The 24,724-nt window shown below is 40.2% G+C and overlaps 1 protein-coding gene across 1 annotated transcript; it reads right to left on the bottom strand.

The window, feature by feature from the left end:
* Positions 1–13,999: 13,999 nt before the first annotated feature.
* Positions 14,000–24,114, bottom strand: Clec12b (C-type lectin domain family 12 member B). The gene is made up of 7 exons (XM_028881483.2): positions 24,075–24,114; positions 22,748–22,855; positions 21,023–21,121; positions 18,965–19,180; positions 18,348–18,502; positions 17,956–18,071; positions 14,000–14,859 (listed from the first exon to the last, which is right to left on the bottom strand). Exons 2-7 carry the CDS (start codon positions 22,836–22,838, stop codon positions 14,709–14,711), a joined length of 828 nt encoding a protein of 275 aa, XP_028737316.1. The 5' UTR covers positions 22,839–22,855; positions 24,075–24,114; the 3' UTR covers positions 14,000–14,708.
* Between the last annotated feature and the right edge of the window lie 610 nt (positions 24,115–24,724).

Genomic DNA, 24,724 nt, shown 5'->3' with positions numbered 1-24,724 from the left:
ACACATAGCTGAGTGATAGATTCATTAAGGTTTGGGATCAAAAAAAAAAAAAGCAGCCCAGTTATTATTAGCTGATGTGCTTTTTGTGCTAGGATTGATTGGTGATCAAAGATGAGGATTAATTCCTTGTACTTTCTGCCCTCAACTTCTTGTCATAAAAAAACAGTTGATGAGTGAGTATGCACCCTAAGGATTTAAAATAGACTGGTTCTTTTTCATATGTAAAAATTTAGATTTCTCCACTACCCATCAATGCCTGGGGCAGGTGGAAGAGCTGACCCTGTGGTCATAAGAGTGGGAGAACTATCCCTGACCCCCACCAGCTGCAACACTTGGGAGAAGTCCTGTACCTCACCAGGACAGCACACTAGAGCCAACCCTGTTAGCACACATATGGGTGAACCAGACCAGAAGTTGTGAGCATGTGAGAGCTGCCCAATTTCTCATCTGTCTTGTGGCAGCAGGCGATGGGGAAAGAAGCCCTCCCTTCTGCCCACCAATGTCTGGGGCAGGTATGCAAGATGGCCCTGTGGTTATAAGAGGGGTTGGGGATTTAGCTGAGTGGTAGAGTGCTTGCCTAGCAAGCGCAAGGCCCTGGGTTCAGAAAGAAAAAAAAAGAAAGAAAGAAAAGTAGAGTGGGAGAGGTTGCCCCTATCCCCACCAGCTTCCACTCTCCAGAGAGCAGGCTCTACACCCAGCCAGGGCAAGACAGCAGATCTAACCCTGTTAGCGGAGGTGTGGATGAGTTACCCCCGAAATCATGAGCATAGGACAGCTGTCCTTATTTCCCACCTCGCAGACCACCCCTAAAACTGCCCAGACCCAGACCCAGGGTTATGACTTGGCCTGCCCCAACATCCACCCCATCTATGATCTGCTGGAGCACGTGAAGGGACCTGATCGGAAGACCCAAAGCTGCAGGATCTTCACAACACAGGGAGCCAGCGGGATGTCCAGGAAGAGCCCTAGTGGGGGCCCAGAATCAAATGTGTAGTGGAGACCAGCGGCCTCGAACTAGATCAATGACTCTTTGCAATGAACACTTGCAAGGAGACATGTATGGAGCAAATAGTATATAGCGTGACTTGTTGGGTTTCATTGCAGCTTCCATGATGAGATTTTTAATTCCTTCCCCTTTTAAAAGATTTCTTTTCTCATTTTATTTTCTTCATTTCTTTTTCTCTTGAATTTTGTTTTATTTGGAGGAGAGGTGTGCAGGAGTGGAAAGTAGATGTGAAGGGATGGGGAATGAATGGGATCAAGATATATGATGTGAAAAACACATAGAACAGATAAATTTTATTAATGATAAACTTTACAAAATAAAATAAAAGTTTAGACCTGTGATTCTTATAATATTCTTCTATAAGATTACATTTTGAGATAAATAATAAAATGACTGGTTCTTTCTTTGTAACTGCAATATTCAGCCTGACAGTAAAAGAGCTGAACTGGCTAAGAAAAATACCCTGCTTGCTCACACTCTGTTAATCTATAATAAGTTACTTAGATATAAATCTATGTAGGTTCTTGGGGGTGATTTTGTTTAATTATGTAAGGGAAACGGGAAAACATGTTTTTTTTTAAAAACCTGTATTCATTATAATAATTCCCTTGAAAAATAGAATGTAACTGCACTGTAATTTTTATATTGCTTGAAAGATTCTATGGAGGTATATAAGCTGTAAGGGAAAAAATAAAGTGAGTTAGAAGGAAAACATGAAAAGTGAGAATAGGAAAGCTATAGAGGAAAAATAAGTAGAAAAAAAATTAAGAAAAAGTCAGAAGGACGCCCCTGCCCCCCACCCCCAGAGACTTCTCTTTCTAATTTATTAGGGGACCTGAAGATTAAAAGTCAGTCTTCTTGGAAGTGCCTTGTGTTAAATAGGGTGTAGATATGAACAGGGCAGAAACAGTCTCTTCTGTTCTGTCCCTAAATTGTTATATTTCCTGGATCCCCACTGGAGAGCGTACATTACATTTCTTAGCCTATTGATCCACAAATATCTTCCCTGGCGTGGTCACATGATGAGGAAGTCATGGTAGCAGGATCTTGAAGTAGCTGGTCATAATGCAGCCATAGAAAAAGAGGACAATAACTGTGTTCAGCTTGCTTTCTCTTTCATTCACTTCAAGATCCAGCCCATAGGATGGTGTCTCCCATGCTCAAAACAGGTCTCTCCACTTCAGATAACCTAATGTAGAGTATCCTAAACAGGCACACCCAGAAGCTTGTCTCCTAGGTGATTTTAGGTTCTGTCACACTGGCAGTACTAACTGTGACATCCACTGATTATTATTGAGAGGCATGGAATCCACAATGGAGGTGTGCTTCCATACTAAGAAAAACAAAACAAAGCGTGTTTGCATCCAGAAAAAAAATAAAAATAAAAGAGGAATAAAGTTTAAATGCTATGGGGATATTACAGAAGAGGATCAGTGTACCGGAATCTCTGAGTCTTCAGCTTTGTCCAGATCTCACAGAAGTTCCACCAAGTCTTAGTCTCGGTTAGTGGTCCCTTGGAGAAATCTCTGAAGGCTGTAAGACTGTCTTAAATTATAAATCAAAAGCCCGGGGTTCCAATGTTAGAGTTTATTTTCTGGAGGCCAGCTCTTTGGCTAGAGAATCTAGGAGTGACTTTAGCAGCATGTAGAGACTTTTACATTTCTTATATGAGCACTGGAATAAAAATTAAAGCTTTGCTTTGGTTGTTAATTCCTGCAAGTTCTGAAAATTTTAGAAGATACTAGAAAACATTAAATTATTTATTTTCTCTATATGTTCCCTAATGCTCTACTTCTGTAACATATTTTTGTCTTCTGAAACCCATGAGACTATTGACACTTGGTTCCAGGTGACAATAATTTATAAGCATTTGCTGTTTTGTTATAGTGTTCTATCAAGGCACCCTACACCAGTGAAACTGAATCTTGGCACTTTTAAATCTAGACTTTTGAATCCAGAACTCTTGGATTCTATTCTTAAATTTGTTCCCTAAAACAATTTCTAGTACTAGTGGTTGAACAACTGTGGCAGGAATGAATAGCTTGTTAGAAGATCTGTCATGGAATAGATTCTGGGCACCCAGAATGCCAGCCAAGAAAACCTCCCCGAGGCTGGGAGAAACCAGTTTTATCCACGAAAGGATACTGCCCTCTTGTGGCGGTATAGAAGAACTTTCCCCTGGTGGCTTAGGGCCCCTTTAGCTGGAGTACCACCACATAGGTCTGACTGCAATGAAAACAGAAGATCTGAGCAGGGCGGTGGTGGCGCACGCCTTTAATCCTAGCAGTCGGGGATCTCTGTGAGTTCGAGGCCAGCTTGGGCTACCAAGTGAGTTCCAGGAAAAGGCGCAAAGCTACACAGAGAAACCCTGTCTCGAAAAACAAAACAAAACAAAACAAAAAAAAAAAAAAGAAGAAGAAGAAAACAGAAGATCTGGTCTCCACGTGCAGCAGCCTCCATACCGCTCCCATCCAATCCGACCTGCTATAGAAGGCACTGAAGGATACTCAACAAGGCGGAGTGGTGTATATCCATAGTCTCAGCACTCAGCAGGCTGATGGAAGGACAGCTGAGCTCTGGGCCAGCCTCAGCTACACAGTGAGACATCTCACCCCTCAAACCAAGCAAGCAGGAACCTTTACTGGTCCCTCAGCATGTGTTCCCTCACTTTACAGGTGGCTTCAGAATATTTGGATTTGCTGTTAGATCCCTGTTGGTTTCACAAACATCTACAGTCTCTCCAGTTGGATTTAAGAACTCTGGAGATTTTCCCAAAAGCCCACACACTTTTAAACTCTATATTCAGTTAGTTATATGGATTTGACTTGTATTTTTTTGGGGGGGGTGTGTGGTTTTTTGATTGACTTGCATCTTTAAATTAAACTACTTTTGGGTATGCAAGGAGAAAAAATATTTTAATCACAGTAACATCACTATGCCTAGGGCATAGAGTATGGTCACCATGTTTATCACAGCAACAGAAAGCAAACTTAGACATTCTGTGAGATTCCAGAATTCTGAAATTGGGGGCAGGAAAATCAGAAATTCAAGGTGATTCTCAGCTATATAATGACTACAAGACCAGGCTACAATACATGAGACCAGGTCTGTCTCAAAAAAACAACAAAAAATAAACCAAAAAGAAAAATGGAGAACTCCAGTATTTAAATGATGTTCCACTAAAGTAAAAATCTTGACATACTTTGTGTCCTTTGAATATCACAAATTGTAAAACTAGAAGTTTTAAATAAATGTAGTCCAATGGAAACCATGTCTATAAAGGCTAAGGGCATTTCTGAGGCATGATAAGGTTTAATAAGAGCAAACTCCAAGGGCTCTCAGAATACTAAATATGGAGATAATGAATTACAAAGTGAAATATCAAAACTATCCTCTTTTATTTTTCTCTCTGTAAATCCATCGGTGTATGTGTACAGACAGAGGCCAGAAGAAGGCATCAGAGTTACATGCACTTCCTCCCCATCTGTGTGGGAGGCCTGGCTTGATAATTGGGTGATGGCGTGCTACATGTGGTTCTTACGATTCTACAGAAAGTTCTCTTAACTGTTAGTCATTTTTCCAGCCCTGTATTTAATCTTGTTAAACCAGGCTTTCAGTATGAAGATTTAATTTACTAAACTAAAATCCCTTTTTAGCTTATGTTCAACAATCACTTGATGTTGGAGCAAAATCCAAAGTATAATAAAAATCAGATCCCAAACTTGCTTAAGAACATATATTGCTATGAAAAACTACATCCCTAATGTCCTTTAACTGGATGTCTTTTGACCATAAAAGCAGTTGGGGATATGTAAGAGTGCCTGTCACCCTAGAATTTCTGAAATGGAAATTAAAAAATGGAACTTCACAGACTCAAGTAGAAAATATAACTGATTGCATCAATGAAAGAAAAAGTTGGGTAGAGTAAAGAGAAAGGAATCGAATGCTGGTAGAGAAACTAAAAGATCACTGCTTTGGGGAACAATGAAGGAAATTCTATATTTATAAAAAGAAAGTAGCTGCTACTCATGGAGACTTATTTCTAATGTTAGGTGCTATATATCCCACAGTGGACCTTCTATACAGAGCACTGAATAGATAGTGCTCCATTTCTAGAGAGCACCACATCCAAAGAAGCTGGCTAAAGGTGGTATCTCAGAGTTGTTTTGATTTGCATTTCCCTGATGATTAGGGATGTTGAGCAATTCCTTAAATGTCTTTCAGCCATTTGAGTTTCCTCTGTTGAGAATTCTCTGTTTAGTTCTAAAGCCCATTTCTCAATTGGACTGTTGGTCGTTTTGATGTCTAATTTCTTGAGTTCCTTATATATTCTGGATTTCAGTCCTCTGTCACATGTGGGGTTGGCAAAGATCTTTTCCCATTCTGTAGGCTGTCGCTTTGCCTTGTTGACCGTATCCTTTGCTCTACAAAAGCTTCTCAGTTTCAAGAGGTCCCATTGATTGATTGTTTGTCTCAGTGTCTGTGCTACTGGTGTTATATTTAGGAAGTGATCTACGCAAATGCGTTCAAGACTACTTCCTACTTTCTCTTCTAGCAGGTTCAGAGTAGCTGGATTTATGTTGAGGTCCTTGATCCACTTGGACTTAAGTTTTGTGCACGGTGACAGATATGGATCTATTTGTAGTCTTCTACACGTTGATATCCAGTTATGCCAGCACCATTTGTTGAAGATGCTTTCTTTTTTTCCATTGTACACTTTTGGCTTCCTTGTCAAAAATTACATGTTCATAGGTGTGTGGGTTAATGTTAGGGTCTTCAATTCGATTTCATTGGTCCACATGTCGGTTTTTATGCCAATACCAAGCTGCTTTTATTACTGTAGCTCTATAGTAGAGCTTGAAGTCAGGGATTGTGATGCCTCCAGAGGTTGTTTTATTGTACAGGATTCTTTTGGCTATCCTGGGTTTTTTGTTTTTCCATATGAAGTTGAGTATTATTCTTTCCAGGTCTAAGATCAAAAACACTGAAGACACTTTATGCTGGAGAGGATGTGGAACTCGGGGAACTCTCCTCCACTGCTGGTGGGAATGCAAGCTTGTAAAACCACGTTGGAAATCAATATGGTGCTTTCTTAGAAAATTGGGAATCAATCTCCCCCAAGATCCAGCTATACCACTCTTGGGCATATACCCAAGAAATGCTCAATCATACCACAAGAGCACTTGCTCAGCTATGTTCATATCAGCATTGTTTGTAATAGCTAAAACCTGGAAACAACCTAGATGCCCTTCAACTGAAGAATGGATAAATAAATTGTGGCACATATACACAATGGAATACTACTCAGCAGAGAAAAACAATGACATCATACGGTTTGCTGACAAATGGATCGATCTAGAAAAAATCATCCTGAGTGAGGTGACCCAGACTCAGAAAGACAAATATGGTATGTACTCACTCATAGGAAGATGCTAGATGTGGAACAAGGATGACTGGACTGCTACTCACATCACCAGGGAGGCTACCTGGAAAATGGGACCCCAAGAAAGACACGGAGAAATGGATGAGATCTACATGAACAGCCTGGACATGAGTGGGAGCAATGAAGGGCGAGGGTCGAGGGAAAGAGAGTGGGAGATCCCAGCTGGATCAAGAACAGAGAGGGAGAACAAGGAATAGGAGACCATGGTAAATGAAGACCACATGAGAAAAGGAAGAAACAAAGAGCTAAAGAGGCCCACAGAAATCCACAAAGATACCCCCAAAAAAGACTGCTGGCAATGGTCAAGAGACAGCCGGGACTGACCTATTCTGGTGATGGGATGGCCAAACACCCTAATAGTTGTGCCATAAACCCTGTCCAAGGACTGAGGAATCTGGATGCAGACATCACGGCTAGGCCCCTGGTGGAGCGCTGGGAGTCTAATTAGTGAGAAAGAGGAGTGTTTATATGAGCGAGAACTGTTGAAACCAAGGTTGGATAAAGCACAGGGACAAATAACCAAATGAATGGAAACACATGAACTATGAACCAAAGGCTGAGGGGCCCCCAACTGGATCAGGCCCTCTGAATAGGTGAGACAGTCAATTGGCTTGATCTGTTTGGGAGGCATCTAGGCAGTGGTACCAGGTCCTGGACTCGTTGCATGAATTAGCTGTTTGAAACCTGGGACTTATGCGGGGACGCTTGGCTCAATCTGGGAGGAGGGGACTGGACCTGCCTGGACTGAGTCTATCAGGTCGATCCCAGTCCTTGGGGGAGACCTTGATCTGGAGGAGGTGGGAATGGGGGTGGGCTGGGGGGAAGGGGAGGGGGCAGGAAGGGAGAAAACAAGGGAATCTGTGTCTATTATGTAGAACTGAATAGTATTGTAAAATAAATAAATAAAAAAAAGGAAGAAAAAAAGAAAAAAAAACCAAAGAAGCTGGCTAGAGTAAAATTAGTTGTTGTCTACCAAAACTCCTTTCTAAAAGAGATGACATATAAGCCATTTATTTCTATGATGATCTAGTTTTATTTCTGCTGTAAACTGATGCTTTTGTCATAAGAACCCAGTTCATACCACAGCGAGGTTAGCTGTGTTCTTAAAAACCTTTACTCTATGTCTGACTTTTTCCTTGTATGATGCTACAATACACACTAGTAAAACCTGTTGTTTATTTGTTTATTGAGACAGGATAGTCCAGAATAGACTCAAACCTGTCTGTTCCTGCCTTGTTTGAACTCATGGTCCTCCTGTTTATTTGAAGCAAAAAAAAAAAAAAAAAAAAAAAAAAAATTCTGAAAACAAATTACCATCAAATAATTACAGCAATTAAATTATGTCCAAGAGCTGACATTAACAAGATATAAGAGCCAGAAGTGGTTTTCTGAAGAATCTCTCTCCCTCTCCCTTTTCCTCTCTCTCTCTCTCTCTCTCTCTCTCTCTCTCTCTCTCTTTCATCCAGTTGATATACAACAAGCTAATATATACACAGTGAATTAGAGTATGCCCCTGTAGCTAGAGTTTTCCTGCCTGGCCCACAGTCAGGACAAGTCTTTATCACCCACCACTCCCACAGCCGCTCAGACCCAACCAAGTAAACACAGAGACTTATATTGCTTTATAAACTGTATGGCCGTGGCCGGCTTCTTGCTAACTGTTCTTATAGCTTAAATGAACCCATTTCTATAAATCTATACCTTGCCATGTGGTTCCTGGCTTACTGGGCATCTTCACATGTGGCTTGTCCTGGTGGCGGCTGGCTGTCTCTCCTGCCTTTCTGTTCTTTTATTTCTCCTCACTGTTAGTCCCGCCTATACTTCCTGCCTAGCCACGGCCAATCAGGTTTTATTTATTGACCAATCAGAGCAACTTGACATACAGACCATCCCCCAGCACAGCCAAGTGTGGATAATCTCAGACACCTGCACTCAGGCCGTGGTCCTAATCATCCTCTATGCGGACCTGCTGGATAAAGCCACAAGGAACCCAAGAACGGGCTCCCACAGGACATCCCACAGCATGCTCTCCCCTTTTTTTAAACAAGACAACAGAAGTACTGAATCAAACCTAAGAGGTGGAGGATTTCCCACATAAGTTTACTCATGGGGTAATTTTCTCAGAAACACAGTTAACTAGAAATAATGGCCTTTTAATCAGTTCCTCCAGGGGTTGCTTTAGTTTCTACATAGTTTTCAATTTCAACTAATAAAGAATGAGGAACATGAATGGGCATGAACACTATCTTTGTCTACTTCATTTCTGGACACCATCTCACAGTGGACACAGGAAATGTAAAAATAATCCATTTGCAGCAGCCCCAGTTCTAGGAATTGCCTAGGCTGATCTCCTGGTGTGATCTCCACCTGCTGCTGGCCCTTAGTTCCTGCTCTTTTATCCCCATGAATTGATAGTCGGCTGCATGAAAAAATGTCTTTTCTTACACTCTGGTGGTTTTCCTGGAACAAACTATTGATAGAGAATTAAACATTTGTCCTGGTTTGCTTTCTATTTCTATAGTAAAAACGCCATAACCAAAAGGCCATGGTTTATTTCCCTTATAGAGTACAAAACCCAAAGCAGGAACTTGGAAGTAGGAACTGAAGCAGAGCCATGGAGAGTGCAGCTTACTGTATTGTTCTCCATGGCTTGCTTAGCCTGACTTTTAATAGAACCCAGGACCACCTGTCCAGGAGTGATGCTTCCCGGTGAGATGGGTCCTTCCATGTCAAATATGACACAAGAAAATGCCTCACAGACTTCCCTCCAGGCCAATCTTATGAAGGAAGGCATTTTCTCAATTGAGTTTCCTTCCCAGATGACCCAGGCTTGTGTCAAGGTGACAAAACAAACAAATAAACCTAACCAGCACCATGTTGAGCATCTCCATGCAAGAAGGACATCAGTAGTGAGAACCGTGCAGACACTCTGTGGGTCTGGGTGCAGACTAGAAAGACTGGAAGTATCTGTCACTCAAGGCCACTCAGGGAATGGTGCTAGAAATAACAGCTAGACTTAATTGGTAGTCACTCAGCATCTCCTTTGTATATCTCATTTGTCTTTTACACACACACACACACACACACACACACACACACACACACACACACACGCTTTTTGTTGACTCACAGTGGTTGCACACATCTGTGGGGCACAGTGTGGCATCTCTGACCCACTAAACAGTTGTCACATTCATCACCTCATAGATTTATTGTTTACTTATAGTAAGAACATTTAAAATCTCCACTAGGTGTTTTAAATGATAGAATTTGTTACCAACTATAGTTATCTAATGTGCTACTGAGTATTCTTAGGTATGTTTTTCAATAAACTGCACCAAGGACCTATGGCTATCTCTATTCTTCTTTCTCTACACTCAACCCAGACTCTGTAACCATTCCTCTCCTCCCTACTTATATGAGATAACTTTTTAGTTTCCACATGAAAATGGGAACATGTGGCATTTGCCTTTTTTTTTCTTTCTTTCTTTTTTTTTTTTTTTTTTTTTTTTGGTTTTGAGACAAGGTTTCTCTGTGTAGCTTTGCACCTTTCCTGGATCTCACTATGTAGCCCAGGCTGGCCTCGAACTCACAGACACCCGCTTGCCTCTGCCTCCTGAGTGCTGGGATTAAAGGCGTGTGCCACCACTGTCCAGCGCATTTGCCTTTTCTATACCTTACTAATTTAACATAACAAACTTCATTTAACATCTGGTTTCATTCAGGTTATTACAAATGTCAAATGTATATGATTGGATAATATTTCATTTTGGGTATATATTATATTTTTCATTTATTTATTTATTGGTGGGTGTTTTGTTTGTTGTAACATATGGCTTTACTATGTTTCCAAGACTTGCCTTAGATTTTCTATAAAGCCTGGGCTAGGCTGGTTTCAAACTCTTAGTGATCCTCCTATCTTAGCCTTTTGTTTTTTAAAAATAACATTTTTATTCATTCTTTGAGAATTTCAAACACTATTTGAAGATACTCGCCCCTGCCTCCACTCTTCCCATAGCCAACGTCTTCACTGTCCTCTCCCTTTCCCTATAACTTTGACTTCTTTTCCCCCATATCACATTTTCTTTATCCATTTATCAATAAGATGCTTTCTTAATAATTATTTGCTTTATTTTATTATTGAGTTATTAGAGTTCTTTGTATATTCTTGGCCATAATCCTCTGTCAGCTGATTTTTGTAAATATTTGTAAATATTTCCCCCATTCTGTAGGCCCTTTCATCTAGTTGATAATCTCCATTGACAGGTAGTCTTTAAGCCCAACATAACTCTGTCTGCTTTGTTTTTCTTGCCTGTGCTTTTGGGTACTTATCCAAAAGTTCTTTGTCCTGAACAATGTCCTAAACCATTTTTTTTTCTGAGGTTTTCTTTCAGAAACTTCAGTTCCTAGTCTTGTATTTGTATTCTTAATTCACTGGCATTTGTTTGAATGAATGGAGAGGAAGAAGCTCAGCTTCATCCTCTGCAGGTAAAGACCCAGATTTCTCACCCTTGTTTGCAGATGACACAGCTTCTTACCAAAACCAAAGCAGCTGCAAATTTGCACATTTGCTTTGGGATCTCCATTCTGCACCACTGCTTTCATGTGCTTGTTTTATGCCAACCTCATGCTGTTTTGGTTACAGTGGCAAATTTGCCAGAATTATCTTTATTTCTGTCTCTCTTTTGATCTTCCATGATCTCCTTGGCTGTAGAACTGTTTCTAGAAAAACTCAGTGTATAAGAACCAACTGGCAAAGATAGGAGGTGCCAAGAAACTGAAAAAGTAGACCCAGGCTCACACAAAGCATAATACATCAGAGTTCATGGATAGAAGCATGTCTTGGGCAGCAACAGGAGAGCCATCTACTCTGATTCTGTCACCAGTAGTTTTGTCTGTGTTGGGGTTTGGATAAGACTGTCTCCCATAAGCTCAGGGATTTGAGCCCTTGTCTCCAGGTGGTGACACTGGGGAAGTTTGCAAAGTGTGGCCTCGCTGGAGAAAGTGTGTCAGCGGGGTGTGAGCTTTGCAACTACAGAGCCTCACTCTCCTTCCAGTTCATCTGCTTTGTGGCACTTTCAGTTAAAGATATGCTCTCTCACGTTTCTGCTCTTGTAGCACACCTTCTGTTAGCTGCCATGCCTACCTATGTCACTCTGGAACTAGAAGCCCAAACAAACCCTTTTTTTCTATAAGTTGCCTTGGTCATGTGTGGTGATATATTGTGTACCCCAATAAAGCTTGCCTGGGGATCAGAGAGCAAAGCCAGCCACTATATTGAACGTAGAGGTCAGGCAGTGGTAGCACACGCCTTTAATCCTAGCATTCGGGATGCAGAGATCCATCCAAATCTCTGTGAGTTCAAGGCCACACTGAGCCTTGAACAGAGCCAGGTATGGTGGCACATGCCTTTAACCCCAGCACTAGGAAGCTTCGAAGTAAAATGGCAGGGCACAGAAAGGTATATAAGGCATGAGTAAACAGACAGTCTCTCTCTTTTGGCAGCAGAGGATTTCATAGAGGTAAAAACTTGTGGCTGGCTTGCTCTGCCTCTCTGATCTTTCAGCTGTCACCCCAATATCTGGCTTTGGGTTTTTTTTATTATAAGACCTTTTAAGATTTGTGTTACAGTCAAGGTGTTTTAATCACAACAGAAAAGTGCCTTATATAACCTGTCTGCTCAGAAAATTTGTACTGAGGTCATTATTCAGGCTATGATCCCATGAAACATTGCAGAGATTATCAAATTTAAGTTTTTCTAGTCCTACCTCCCCAGGCATCTGATCCTATAGATCTGTGACATGATTTCCACATATCTGTCTATCACTCTTCTACCTATCTTTTTTTTTTTTTTTTTTTGGTTTTTCAGACAGGGTTTCTCTGTGTAGCTTTGGTGCCTATCCTGGATCTCGCTCTGTAAACCAGGCCGGCCTCGAACTCACAGAGATCTGCCTGGCTCTGCCTCCCAAGTGCTGGGATTTAAGGTGTGCACCGCCACTGCCCGGCACACAGCTATCTTTTTTATCATCTCTCGGTGGACGCACAGAGAGAAAAGAACAATCCCATCTCAGAAGCCAGAAATCAGAATGCAACAAAGGATGGTGGGATGTTCTGATACACAAGGGCAATGGATCCCCAGGAATGGATGCATTGAGATACCCTAATTTCTACAAAGATATTGGGGATGGTGTGGCAACAGCAAGATGCAGGGAGGGTGGGTTGAGTGATCTGACCTTATCAAAATTCAGAGCTTCTGTGAAGTTAGACAAAGTTTCTTTCGAAGGAGTGTAAAAGTCACAGTGGCCATGAGATAGGCACGAAAAGATGTAAGATGCCAGGAGAAAATTATAACGTCTTTATGGGAACAAAATAACAAGCAAAGAGATTAGCTTATAAATAGCAGATTCTTTGGGTAGAGATGGAGGGAAAGCAGAAGAAATCATCTTTCCCGTGGGAATAAAGAGAAACCCAAATGTGTGGGAGTCAGGGCAGACTGTTGATGTTTAATAAGCAATTCCACTTTGTGAGGGAGAGTGACAGGAACCTGCTTATGAGAAATGGAAGAATAAAGCTTTTATTTCAATATATATATTCTTACTTCACTTGTGATTCAGCCCTCAGTGAGAATGGGTAGATGCTCTGCACTTAGATTATGATGAAAGTAATAACCTGTGTTTTAAAATGTGTGTTTACAGTCTGTTTGTAGTCTTATTAGATATAACACTGAATCTTATTCCCTTGTTCTAGAATTTGCTTGGATATATATTATATGATAATGAAGTCACAATTTTAACATTTTAAAGATAACCTACTGCGTGGTATTGTGAAGCTGTTGTTTCAAAGAACTATTACAGTATTCAGAATGTGATCCATTTTTCCAGTAAATTTTAGGCCACTGTTCAAAATTGGTACCACAAGTCAATTAATATTATTTTTAGATGATAACTATGCAATTAGTACATAATTAATTGAAGAGAAAAATCAAAACCATATCCTTTATGAATATCCTGAAATCCGTAATTTTGCTCCAGAAAGATTCCTGATGCCTGAATTTACGTGTTTATCTCCTGCAGGCATGCGCCAAACTGTTTCAGGAAAGTTTCAAAAGGTAATTGTTCTGATGATATGTCTTCAAATAGTATTTTAGTAGTTCTCTGAAGAAAAGGAAACAGTGACAGAGAGATGTCACAGCAGTTGTGAGCACTTGCTTAGCAAACCTAAGAATGGGAGTTTAGATCCCAGCACCCAGTAATAAACCAGGTGTGGTCAAGCACATGCCTGTAAGCCCAGCACCTGGTGAACAGAGACAGAAAGATGATTGGAGATTGATGGCTTCCAGCCTAGCTGAAAAAGGAAATTCACAGGTTCCAGATTCAGGGAGAGACCTTGTGTCAAAGATAAGGTGGAGAGTGATAGAGGAGGACAACCAAGGCTCTCCTCTGGTCTCCACACTTATGCACAAGTGTAGATATCTACGCATGTGCACATATCCACCCACATACATGATTCTTATACATACATACACTCAGAAAATAAAATGAAATTGCATATTAATATTAAAATAATAAACATCTTTATTGTTCTGATAATACCCAGCTGCAAAATTGATAGCCTGAATATTATTAGTGTAAATAAATGATGAAAATATTAAGACACAGTGTTCATCCTATTTCATCTAGGTTATCGGTTATGAGAATTGATAGTGTAGTTTCATAGAAAGACAAAGTAGAGTTACTCTGCACCTGGAGGCTGATACTTAGCTGCTAAATGGGTTCAGACAAACAATCTTTAAAGCAGTAAAGTATTTCCAATTCAGCAATACAGCACTGCTGTCCCAGGCCCTTTACCTTGGATTCCTTCAAACCTGTACGTGATTGGGCAGCCTTTATAACAGGAGTCTCCTGGAACTTGCCCCCTTCTGGTGGTCCATGTTGGTCTGGTGGCTAATATTTAAATATCACCCAGTCTGTTTTGTGAACATGTAAGAATAAAGCAAGAAACAATGTTTATTCAGAGAGAAACTGAAATGATATGTTTCTCCCTGGGTACTCAGGATCATTGTAAGACCCGAGTAATGAGAACACCGGTCAGAGAGTCAGACAGTGAAGTGGAGAATGTTCTGTGAAGCAAGTTTATCTGTGGGATGGTTGAAGTACAGTCACTTTTTAGTCAGTTTTTGGCTCCAATACCATAGCTTCCTCCTTTCTTGCATGGATCTACAATAGGCCTTTTCTTTTCAATACACTTAAAAGAGTCAGATTAATCCAAATCTTCAATCTTCACCAGGGAAGCTGTCTTCTCACAAATCCAAGAAATTTCAGCACTACAGCGAGAAATGTAGACATTCCCTCTTTCAAAATAAGCGCACCCTCTAGATCCATTGAATCTGGCATGCTCCTGATTGCTAAATCTGGAAAGTAATTGATTTAAAATTAATTAAAACTATTATTTATGAAATTTAATTAGAATTAAGTATTCTCAGTCACCCTTAGAGGGAAAATCTATACTATTGTGAGATCCCAGCTTCCATAAAGCTTCAGGATCTGTAATGCCGGCATCTCTGAGTTCTTTATCTCATGTTAATTTTGACCCCAGGAAAAATATTTCTTTAAGAAGAATATACTTAACTCTGGCACAAAGTTGTGGAAGTAACCAATCACTTTCTGATTTTTGAGTTTAAGGCCTACCCCATGAGAGAGGGAAACCATGCCTGACACTTTGCACATTTTTTATTGGCCTATTTGCTTTCTAAAGAGAAAGAGAAAGAAGGTGTGGAGTTAGATGGGTGGGGAGGTGGAGAGGATCTGGGAGGAGATGAGGGTGGAGAAACCATGATCAGAATATACTATATGAATGAAATAATAGTATACTATACTATATTAAACAAAAAAGAATTCATACGTTATAGCTTGGAAATTATTATTCCCACCAGTATTATAGAATTTTACTAATGGAATGCACTCAGTGCAGATTACATTAGAATTGATAATTCATTTTTATATTTCAAATTTTAGTGTAAAAACTAGAAAAATAAAGCAATACCATGTAAAAAATTTTTATGTTTTGCTATGCAAAAATATAACTGCATGCTTTCACACATATTTGAGAAAACAAGACAGAGTCTGAGCAAGGAAATGAACGACTTACTGATGTGACTGAGTGATCAGGAAATTGTGTCTAGCTTCTTGGCTCAACTTTAATGATAACCCTTAAACATTATTCTTAAAAATCATGCATGCTCAGCCTAAATGTGTGCTACAAGCACTGCTTTTTCCAACTAGGATGCCATGTTATTTTCTTCATCAGAGCTAAGCCTATCAGACATTAGTATTTGAATATATCTTGATCAGAGAGTCCTTATTCGGGATCCAAGGGAGAGGCTGCATAAGTCTGAAGTACAGTATTTTTAGGCTGTGTATCTGACAGCTGCATGACCTACGGTCATTGTCTGTGGTCTCTGCACACCAAACATAGGCCATTTCCTCTGCATGTTTCAGGATCCAGTAGATGAATCAAGAATGAGTAGCATTCATATAGGAGAGGAGAAATGTACATTCTAACCCAGGAATTGCACTGCATTTACATGGTGCTCGGTCCCACTCCTGAATGGTCTTGGTCTAACAGCCCTCCTCTCTTCGAGTCAACTGTGAGCCCTCTCCACCCAGTTACTCTGCTTTGAAAAACAGTAACTGTCCTTCTTGTCTCTGTTGTTTAAAGTGAGCCTTTTGCCATTATGGCTAGTGTGAAAATAGGCTAACCAAATACGGCTAGCAATGGTGATAAGACCCTGGGAGACACATATTTGAACAAGAACAGTCCTAGAAAAACCTCTAGGATCTTTAGGGAGAAAATAATAGACACATAATTATTTGCTGTTCATGGCATTTGGCGAGCCACAGCTGAATCCAAGCAGCTTTGAACAAAAATTAAATGATTATAATTCAGTTTACAAAATGTTGACAAAATACACGCAAGAGTAAGACAGTGAGATGGATGGTTTGAGTACTTGGAGGGGGAGAGACACTAGTGACATAAAATCTCACTGAATGTAAAAGTTACAAACTTAAAAATATAAGTACAATTATCACATTTAACTAGATTCTGATGTATGATGTTTGCCAATTTTGTCTTTGTTTTAAAGTCTTTCAAAACTTTTTAAAGCCATGTATTCATTTAAACTTTTATTCCTATAAGAGAGTCATCTTATTTTATTTATGTGTATGTCTGTGGATCTATGCATACATGTGTGTAGGTGCCCACAGAGGCTGTAAGAGGGGGCCAAATCTCCTGGAGCTGGAGTTACAGTAGTTGTAAGTCACATGTGGGTAATGGGATCTGAACTTGGGTCCTCTATAAAAGTAGCATGTGCTGTTAACCACTGACTGACCATTCCAGTCCTTGCTTAAAAACAAAAAAAGTTCTGAGATGACTTAGTGGGCAAGAGCACTTGATACTAAGCCTGATGATTTGAGTTCAATTCCCTGAACGAAGATACTTGAAGTGGAGAACAAGTACAAAAATAACGTTTAAATACTAATGTTAAGACAAAACAAAACTTGTTCTTGAGAAAATAAGGATTTATCCCATGGTACCAGCTTGTAGATAAAACAAACATTAGTTTTCATCTCTCAACCCACACCATACACCCACTGGCTTCCTCTGTAAGCCCAGCCTGACTCCAAGTGGCACTTGGGTTTCTGGCTCCCAGTGAGTCTGGACCTCTTTTTTAAGGAAACTTTTGAAAAATACAGAAGGTCAGATGGTGTAAGACTGAAACATTTTTATGTTGACTTCTGTTTTGTTATAACTTTAAATATAAAAAGCTTCAATTTCCCAATTGTAGAGATTTGATGTGTACTTTCAATACTATCATGGAACTCTGCAGCAGTAGATTTTGCCTAGGACACTTGCCATGTAACCTAATTGGTGGTCTGCATCCTGAAGCTAATCAGTAAACTAATCAGGTAGACTTACTTTCTATGAGAAAATGGCCAACAATTACTTAATGTGAGTAATATGTCAATGTTTAAATGTGTGTCTGTATAACAAACACCACCCTTGAAGGTTGTAAAGGATGGAAAACAAAATAGCTGAGTGAATGAATAGGTGATCTAAAATGTTCAGCCTTCATTTGGTCGCATCCGAGCTGGGTAATGTCAGGCATGTCACTGAATCTCTTTGTGATAATATTTTTATTATGTAGTGGGGGTGTGAAAGTGCATCCTTCCAGAATTTATATTTGCAAAGTATTTTAAACATACTATTATATGTACCTGCTTAATAAGGAAAGCAGCTGAACAGCACATGGAGTTCAGTGCATTACTCTGAGTTTGACAAATAGATGGAATTACTTACCAGCTCTTGATGTATTTCCTACTGAAACTCTCTTTTTTTAACAGTATACTTCTTTTTTCCTGTCTAGATTTACAATTCTTTCAATTTACATACATTTTCTCAGAGTTCTACGGAAATCTTGATCTTCCACCCCCAGCAGTCAGATACTTACAGGGTTGGAGAGGGAGACGAACCATCTTCCCATAGCCAATGTTTGCCAGTTGAGTTCCAGGACAATCCCAGCCAAAAGAAAGAGGGTGTGAGTGATGGCTGTGACTGAAGAAAATCCTGGGGGGCGGGGGAATAGACCAAGTGAGAGGCTATCTGCTGGTTTGAGGAGGAAATATTAAAAAATTATTAAATTAATTTATTGTCTGGGGATAGCCCAGTGACGGATCACTTTCTAGCATGTGCTATATCTTGGGTTCCATGTCCAGTTCCTCAATTAATTTATTAGTTCTCATTCAAAATCCACCAATTTCCTATTGTGAAACAGAAGCACCACCTATTTACTTTTCATTGTGTGGGGAATATCTGTAGCTGGGGGAAGAGAGTCAATCATACCCTTTCTTTGATGCTGTCAATCTTCACCAGAGCGGCACTCTTGCCTATACAGTCCTTTCTGCTGTCACTCCAGGATTTCTCTTCATGAGTTGTGAAATAATAGCAACTGTTTCCATGCCATTGCCAAGTCTTGGGACAAGGATTGCACTTATGATCTGAAAAGGAAATTATAATCAGAAGTACACACTCTGTGGGTTGACTGCAGAAGCCTTTGGAAACTAAATCATTCACACAGGCAACAGATCTGAGTGCAAGCACCCTGAAACATACTGTGCCAGGAACCCCTGGAAACAGAGGAACTGTAGTTGGGGGTTGGACAATGGAGATTCTCTTTGCAAGTCTAGGCTTTTAATATTCTTATGATAACCAGAGCACCTAAAAGTGGCCAATAAAGTGGAAGGTTGAAGTATCCAGGCTGATAGCATCTGGAAATGACTGCAAAACTCTCTTGTGTTTTCTGAAGTATTGAACTGTATTTCCTCATCCTTTGTAAATTTAGGATGGCATGGTCATGGGATCGCTAAAGGATACAACTTTTAGGTGCTGTGCTGCATGTGGGGACTTTGATCAAGGTGACAAGTTTGATCTGGCCTTTTTGCAGATGTGAGTCAAATTACCAGAAGTGTGGATGAGGAATTCCTTGCAGAGCTTGGTAGCCATCTGTTTCTGCCTCTCCAGGAGGGCAGAGATCTGGGACTGGAGAGATTCCTCTGTGGGATCCTTCCAGGAGATGTTCAATATCTCAGACAGATTATTCTGCTGTGGGTGGATGATTTTTTGAAGTTGACTCAACTTCTCTGAATCTGAGTTAGTATCATTAGACATCTGCAAAACTGCAAGACATAATGAGACAAGTGCATGTGTCCTGCCGCTCTCACAAGGTTGCCAAGTTGACTCAAGAGTGTGATTCCCAGGCCACTGGGGATTCTTCTCTCCCTCCTCCGACTTTCCCTCCTCCTCTTTCCTCTTCTCTCTCTCTCCTTCCTTTCTCTTTTTCTTTTCCTCCCTCTTCCTTCTTCCCTCTCTTTCTCTTTTCCTCCTTTTCCTCCTCTCCTCTACATTCTTTGTAGAGGGCACAAGGTACTTCTGCTCACTTCCCACATCTCTCTCTTCCCTTTCTTTCACCCTTGACAGGGTTTTGCCAATAATCCCAGATTGGTCTTGGATCATTCTAACCATTTCTAGTTCTGGATCCATGCATCTCTTTAGAAACATCTTTATTTTTATTAAGCTCTTCCAGTCATTCACAGTGTGCATTGTACTTACAAAAAAAAATTACAATGTATTTCATGAAGAGTCAACATTATTTCACTTTATTTTGTTTTGAGGTGTGCATCTTTTAAAAGATAAGCAACATATTCTCCTAATAGCATTTAATGAGTATCTGTTACCTCAACAGGAGTATCAGATTTCTTTTCCAAAGAACAAAAATAAATAATTAGTGTTTATAAGTCCAGACCATAACTATCAATGAAATCTTTCATATAAGCAAATAAGTGAATAGAGCATGTGGGACATTAGCGTTTGTGATGAGTAATCTTTATTGTCAATGCGACACTGTATAGAATCACCCAGTCGACAAATTTCTGGATGTGTCTGTATGGACATTTCCAGAGAGATTTTACTGAAATATTAAGACCCACCTTGAGCGTGGACAGCAGCAGCCCCTGGGCTGAGGACCTAAACTGAGTACACAGGAGGAAGCCAGCTGAACATGATATTCACCTCTCTCTGCTCTCTGACTATTGATGTAGTGTGATCAACTACTGTACACGCCAGTCTCCATGACTTCCCACCATGAGGGACTGCTTTCCATCTTAATTAGACTACGAACCAAAATAACCCTTCCTTATTTAAGCTGCTTTTTTGTCACATCAACAAGAAACAGTAGCTCATATAGCATCTTCCAATAAACTTTTTTGACTACAAGTCACCTTCGAGTGGGTGCTGACCAAATCAGTACTCTTTATTCCACATACTTAACATTTTATAATATACATATCCTCAGGATAGCTTTCCACTTACCATAATGCACAATGCCCTAGCTAGTCTACCTGTAACTGCACATGAATCAAAAGGATCTTCTCTTAAGGTCTGTTAGGGAGGGGCTTCCACTGTAGCATACATGGATGGTATGATTCTGTCTGCCAGATGTGACGTAATTCACACCCCTTCTCTTCTTTCTCTATGTGTTTTTCCTCATTCAGGCGAGTCAGGTTGTTGCTGCTACTTAAATGTTTTCTCTACCCCGAGAAGGTCATGGGAAAGCAGACTGAGCTGCCTTCTGCTAAGTCCCAAGGTAAATGAATTGCATGCCCTTCTGCAAATACACCTCCAGCTTGCTTTCCTGTTTTTCACTGAGAATAACAAATGAGTGTGTCTGTGCAGAAAAGAGCCTGTCCATTTTATTTTAAACAGTAACTAAGAAAAGAAGAGTCCTCCTCACAGTGTGATCTAGTTCATCAAAAGACAAAAATGACTGTGGGGTAGAATTCTCATAGCAGTGAGAGGACCCTTGTTAGTGTTTTTTGAAGGTGTGATGGAGAGTGGAGGGGATCTGGGGTAACAAATGATTTGAGGATTCTGTATGCTAGTAACATATTCTCCCTGAATTTGCACACTGTACAAGTTTTTTTTCCAACTGCTTTTCTTTTGTTTAATACAAATTCACTTACACATAATCCCCAAGGTCACTAGTCCGGTCACCAGCAACAGGCAGAGGGTCATCAGGCTCAAGGCAGCTCCTCGCCAAATGGAGGATGGAGCTGGGTGTCCTGGAAGCCAACAGGGATGGTCAAGTAGAACCACAGCATGCTGTTACATTTGGGGTTGTTTCTTGATATTAATTTTTCCCTTGTTTTTTTAACACCACTGTTTAGAAAATTGCTAATATGAAGCATAATACAGTCCCTCCCTCAGATTCCCATTTCCTCACCTTTTAAGACTGATTTTCTCTTAATTTTTTTTTTTTTTGCATTAGTCCCCACCTTTCTTCCCAAAGTTCACTGATGTTGTGAATGAGGTGTGGAGACAAGTTCTCTGGAATGATGCTGACAATAGGAGAGACCCTGAGTTTTAAGACACAAATATCCAAGAGGAGATGGTTCTACCTTCCTTATAAAGGTGGATTGTACTTTTAAGAGTAATGTTAACTTGGTAAAATAACCTTTAAGTCATTATTTATCCTGTTTCCTATGTCACAAGTAGCAAATTAATCCCAGATGAAAATGTATAGTCTAACCTGCAAACAGCAGGCTAGCCCAGAGGACCAGCAGGCAACTCTTGGACCATGTTGGTCATGAAAATGTCGGTCACCTTCCTCTTCCTTTATTCACACAATGTTTTTGCTAGGTGAGGACAGTAGTACACGTGTAGGTTAGTCACATGACCCCTTTCCTCAAAGGTTAGAATGAGAATTACAAGACAGACATGCATAATTATCTCACCTTAGTAAACACCACAAACTCTATGCTGGTTACTGTATATCTCCTCCCTAACACACACACACACACACACACACACACACACACACACACACACACACACACAGAGTATAAAAGCAAATCCAAGGAGCAGAAGAAAGTGATTCATATGAGTCAGGATAACAACTAGGACTGTAACGCCACCTTTGGAAGTGAAGAAGATAGCTTTATATATTTAATGGTGTCTGACTCCAGAGACGTGACACTTCTGCTAGCTGGGCATAAGGGAATGAGCTGAAGCTGGAAGACTGTCTCCACCACACACTTGCATAAACTTAGACAAACTACCTAGCTCTGTTGAGACTCAGCATTCCCATCTGCATAACTGCAAAAATCGTAATATTATTTACTTTACTTTACAACTACACTTCAATAAAGATACATATAGATAAAATTGTATTATTGATAAATGCTCTGAGTTACACTTGGGGTTCCAATGACTTTAAATTAAAAACAGCATAAGGGGAAAAGCTAGTTCTTGTTCACTGGTGATTTATCTATACTCAACTCCTTCCCTAAATTATACCACACACTAGCAAAGCTTCCTCTACTTATTTTAGAATCCTTTTTGGCTTCTAGAAGAACATCTCTCGACATTACTAATAAAAGATAATAGTCAAGGATGGTTATAAATAAAAACCTTTCACTCCCAGACCCAATCTCTGTGACATATCCATTAATTTTTTTTCTGTACAGTGAAGAGCTTCATGACAGTGATTTCATACAGTTCACGAAGGTCTTGAAAGCCCCATGTATTCTCTTAAGGACACTCACTCTGCTGGCCTATCCCAGGGCTGTTTGTCTATTTTGGGGATTATATTGCACACTCCCCCTCCCCTTCAGTGTCAAAGCCCACATCTCCACGCACTTAACACCTGTCAGTTCCAACGTTATAACGTGCTTTATCTGAGCTCTTACCTTCTTTTCTTAGGTTATTTCCATCTTGATTACTTCTCACTCTCGCAGAATCTTGAAGCATAAGCGTTGCATAGGTCACTTCATCAGACATCGTAGGAGAAAGTGATTCTATAAATCAGTGTTGCAATATCTTCAGGCCCAGTACAGGCAGTTCTTTTTCAAGGCTAGGCGCATTTACACAGACAAATAACTGACACAAGACACTCCCTATTGCTCCCTTGTAAGCCTTTGACTTTGAAAGTCAATTTCTCTGTAATGAAAGTGAGAGAAATCAGAAACTCTCCTTAAGAATTAGAATGTTGCCAATTTCCAACTGTAGTGTATTGTTCCTTGCTGAGAAGCCAAGATGATGTGTTTGTAGGCAAGCAGGAGTTAAGCCTTCATGTTGGAATTCCCATGATCCTTTGGGAACTCTGTTTAAAGAATGAATAAACAATCCAGTTTCCTTCTCTGCAGAGACTAGTTAATCCTATAATGGATCTAGTTTGTCCTCAGTCATACCAGATACCAAGGAGAGTCACAACAGGAGAAGCAGTATCACATATTCCTGGATAGTGTAATAAGAAACTTGTGTGTGGGTGTGAGGGGTGCATGCGTGTGTGTGTGTGTGTGTGTGTGTGTGTGTGTGTGTGTGTGTGTGTGTGTGTTGCATATGTGTGCATGATGGAGGTGTTTTCTTGACTGAACTGCCTGCTTCGAAAATGAACTAACCATCTTAGCCCTAGAACTCACAGGGGTCTAAAAGGCTGTGTCTATTTCTAATTATTTCATACTTTTTAAAATATAAAACTCACTACACCATATAAGGAAGTACATTGTTGTTAGGAGTTTGTGATGGGTAGGAATCCCTTAAGGTTGTCCTTCTGAATGTGGCAATTTATAGGGAAAATGAAAAAAAAATTGTGTTAGATTACCTGAATGTACTTAATGAAATAAAAAAATTCTTAAACACTGAAGAAGCTTTATTGAATGATCAGTGAGTTTTCTAACAATATTTAATAAAGTATTGATTGGTGAAAGAAGAAGGTGATTAGCACCCAAATAACACGTGTTGGAAGGAAAGTATAGAAGCAGATTGTCCTTAGAGCTCTCCAAGATGAATACACTCCTCACAATAGCCTTGATTTTTTGACCAACAAGACCCAAGCCGGACTTTTAACCACAGACCTATAACACATTTGTGCTGTTGATCTGTTGAATGTGTGGTCACTTGTCACCAGTAGAAAGCTAATATAGAATCTGCCTTAGTTATTGTTCTATTGTGAAGAGACCAAGACCATGACAACTCTTACATTTAAAAAAAAGCATTTAATTATGGCTTACTTGCAGTTTCATAGGTTTAGCCCATTATTGTCATGATGAGGAGCATGGCAGCACACAGGCAGACATTGTGCTGGAGAGCTTGAGAGTTCTACATCCTCATCTACAGTCAGCAAGAAGAGAGAGAGGCTGGGCCCAGTTTGGGCTTCTGAAACCTCAAAGCCCACACCCAGTGACACACTTCCTCCCTGGCCACACCTTCTAATGCTTCTCAAGTAGAGTCACTCCCTAATGACCAAGTATTCAAATATATGAGCCTATAGGGGCCATTCCTATTCAAACCACCACAGAGCCCAAAAAAATATTTCTTTCCATTGCTAACCAATGCTTTCAGTAGGCAATTCTAGAGCTCTCCCACTGAGATGCAGCCCCAGCCCTTCCAAGAAAAGACTGGGGAACCACAACTGAGCAAAGGAAATAAAAGATCTTCTCTAAAGTTTTCCTTTATGCAGAGAAAGGAGGAGATCAGATAACTGCTCTATACCAGATATTTGGTATGTTCATATATGGTCTATATTTGGTGTGGGTGTTATATTTTCAGATTACTAGGCGCTGATCTAAGTCTTTCCAGGATCTGTGTCTGGGTAAATATTATGGGATTCGTCAAAAGTCTCCAGAATGCTTCTCCTGTTGTGACTCTCCTTGGTATCTGGTATG

Source organism: Peromyscus leucopus, chromosome 3 (genome assembly GCF_004664715.2).
Source record: "Peromyscus leucopus breed LL Stock chromosome 3, UCI_PerLeu_2.1, whole genome shotgun sequence".
Classification (NCBI taxonomy): domain Eukaryota; kingdom Metazoa; phylum Chordata; class Mammalia; order Rodentia; family Cricetidae; genus Peromyscus; species Peromyscus leucopus.
The sequence above is the reverse complement of the archived record's forward strand: the minus strand, read 5'-3'. Positions and strand labels throughout refer to the sequence as shown.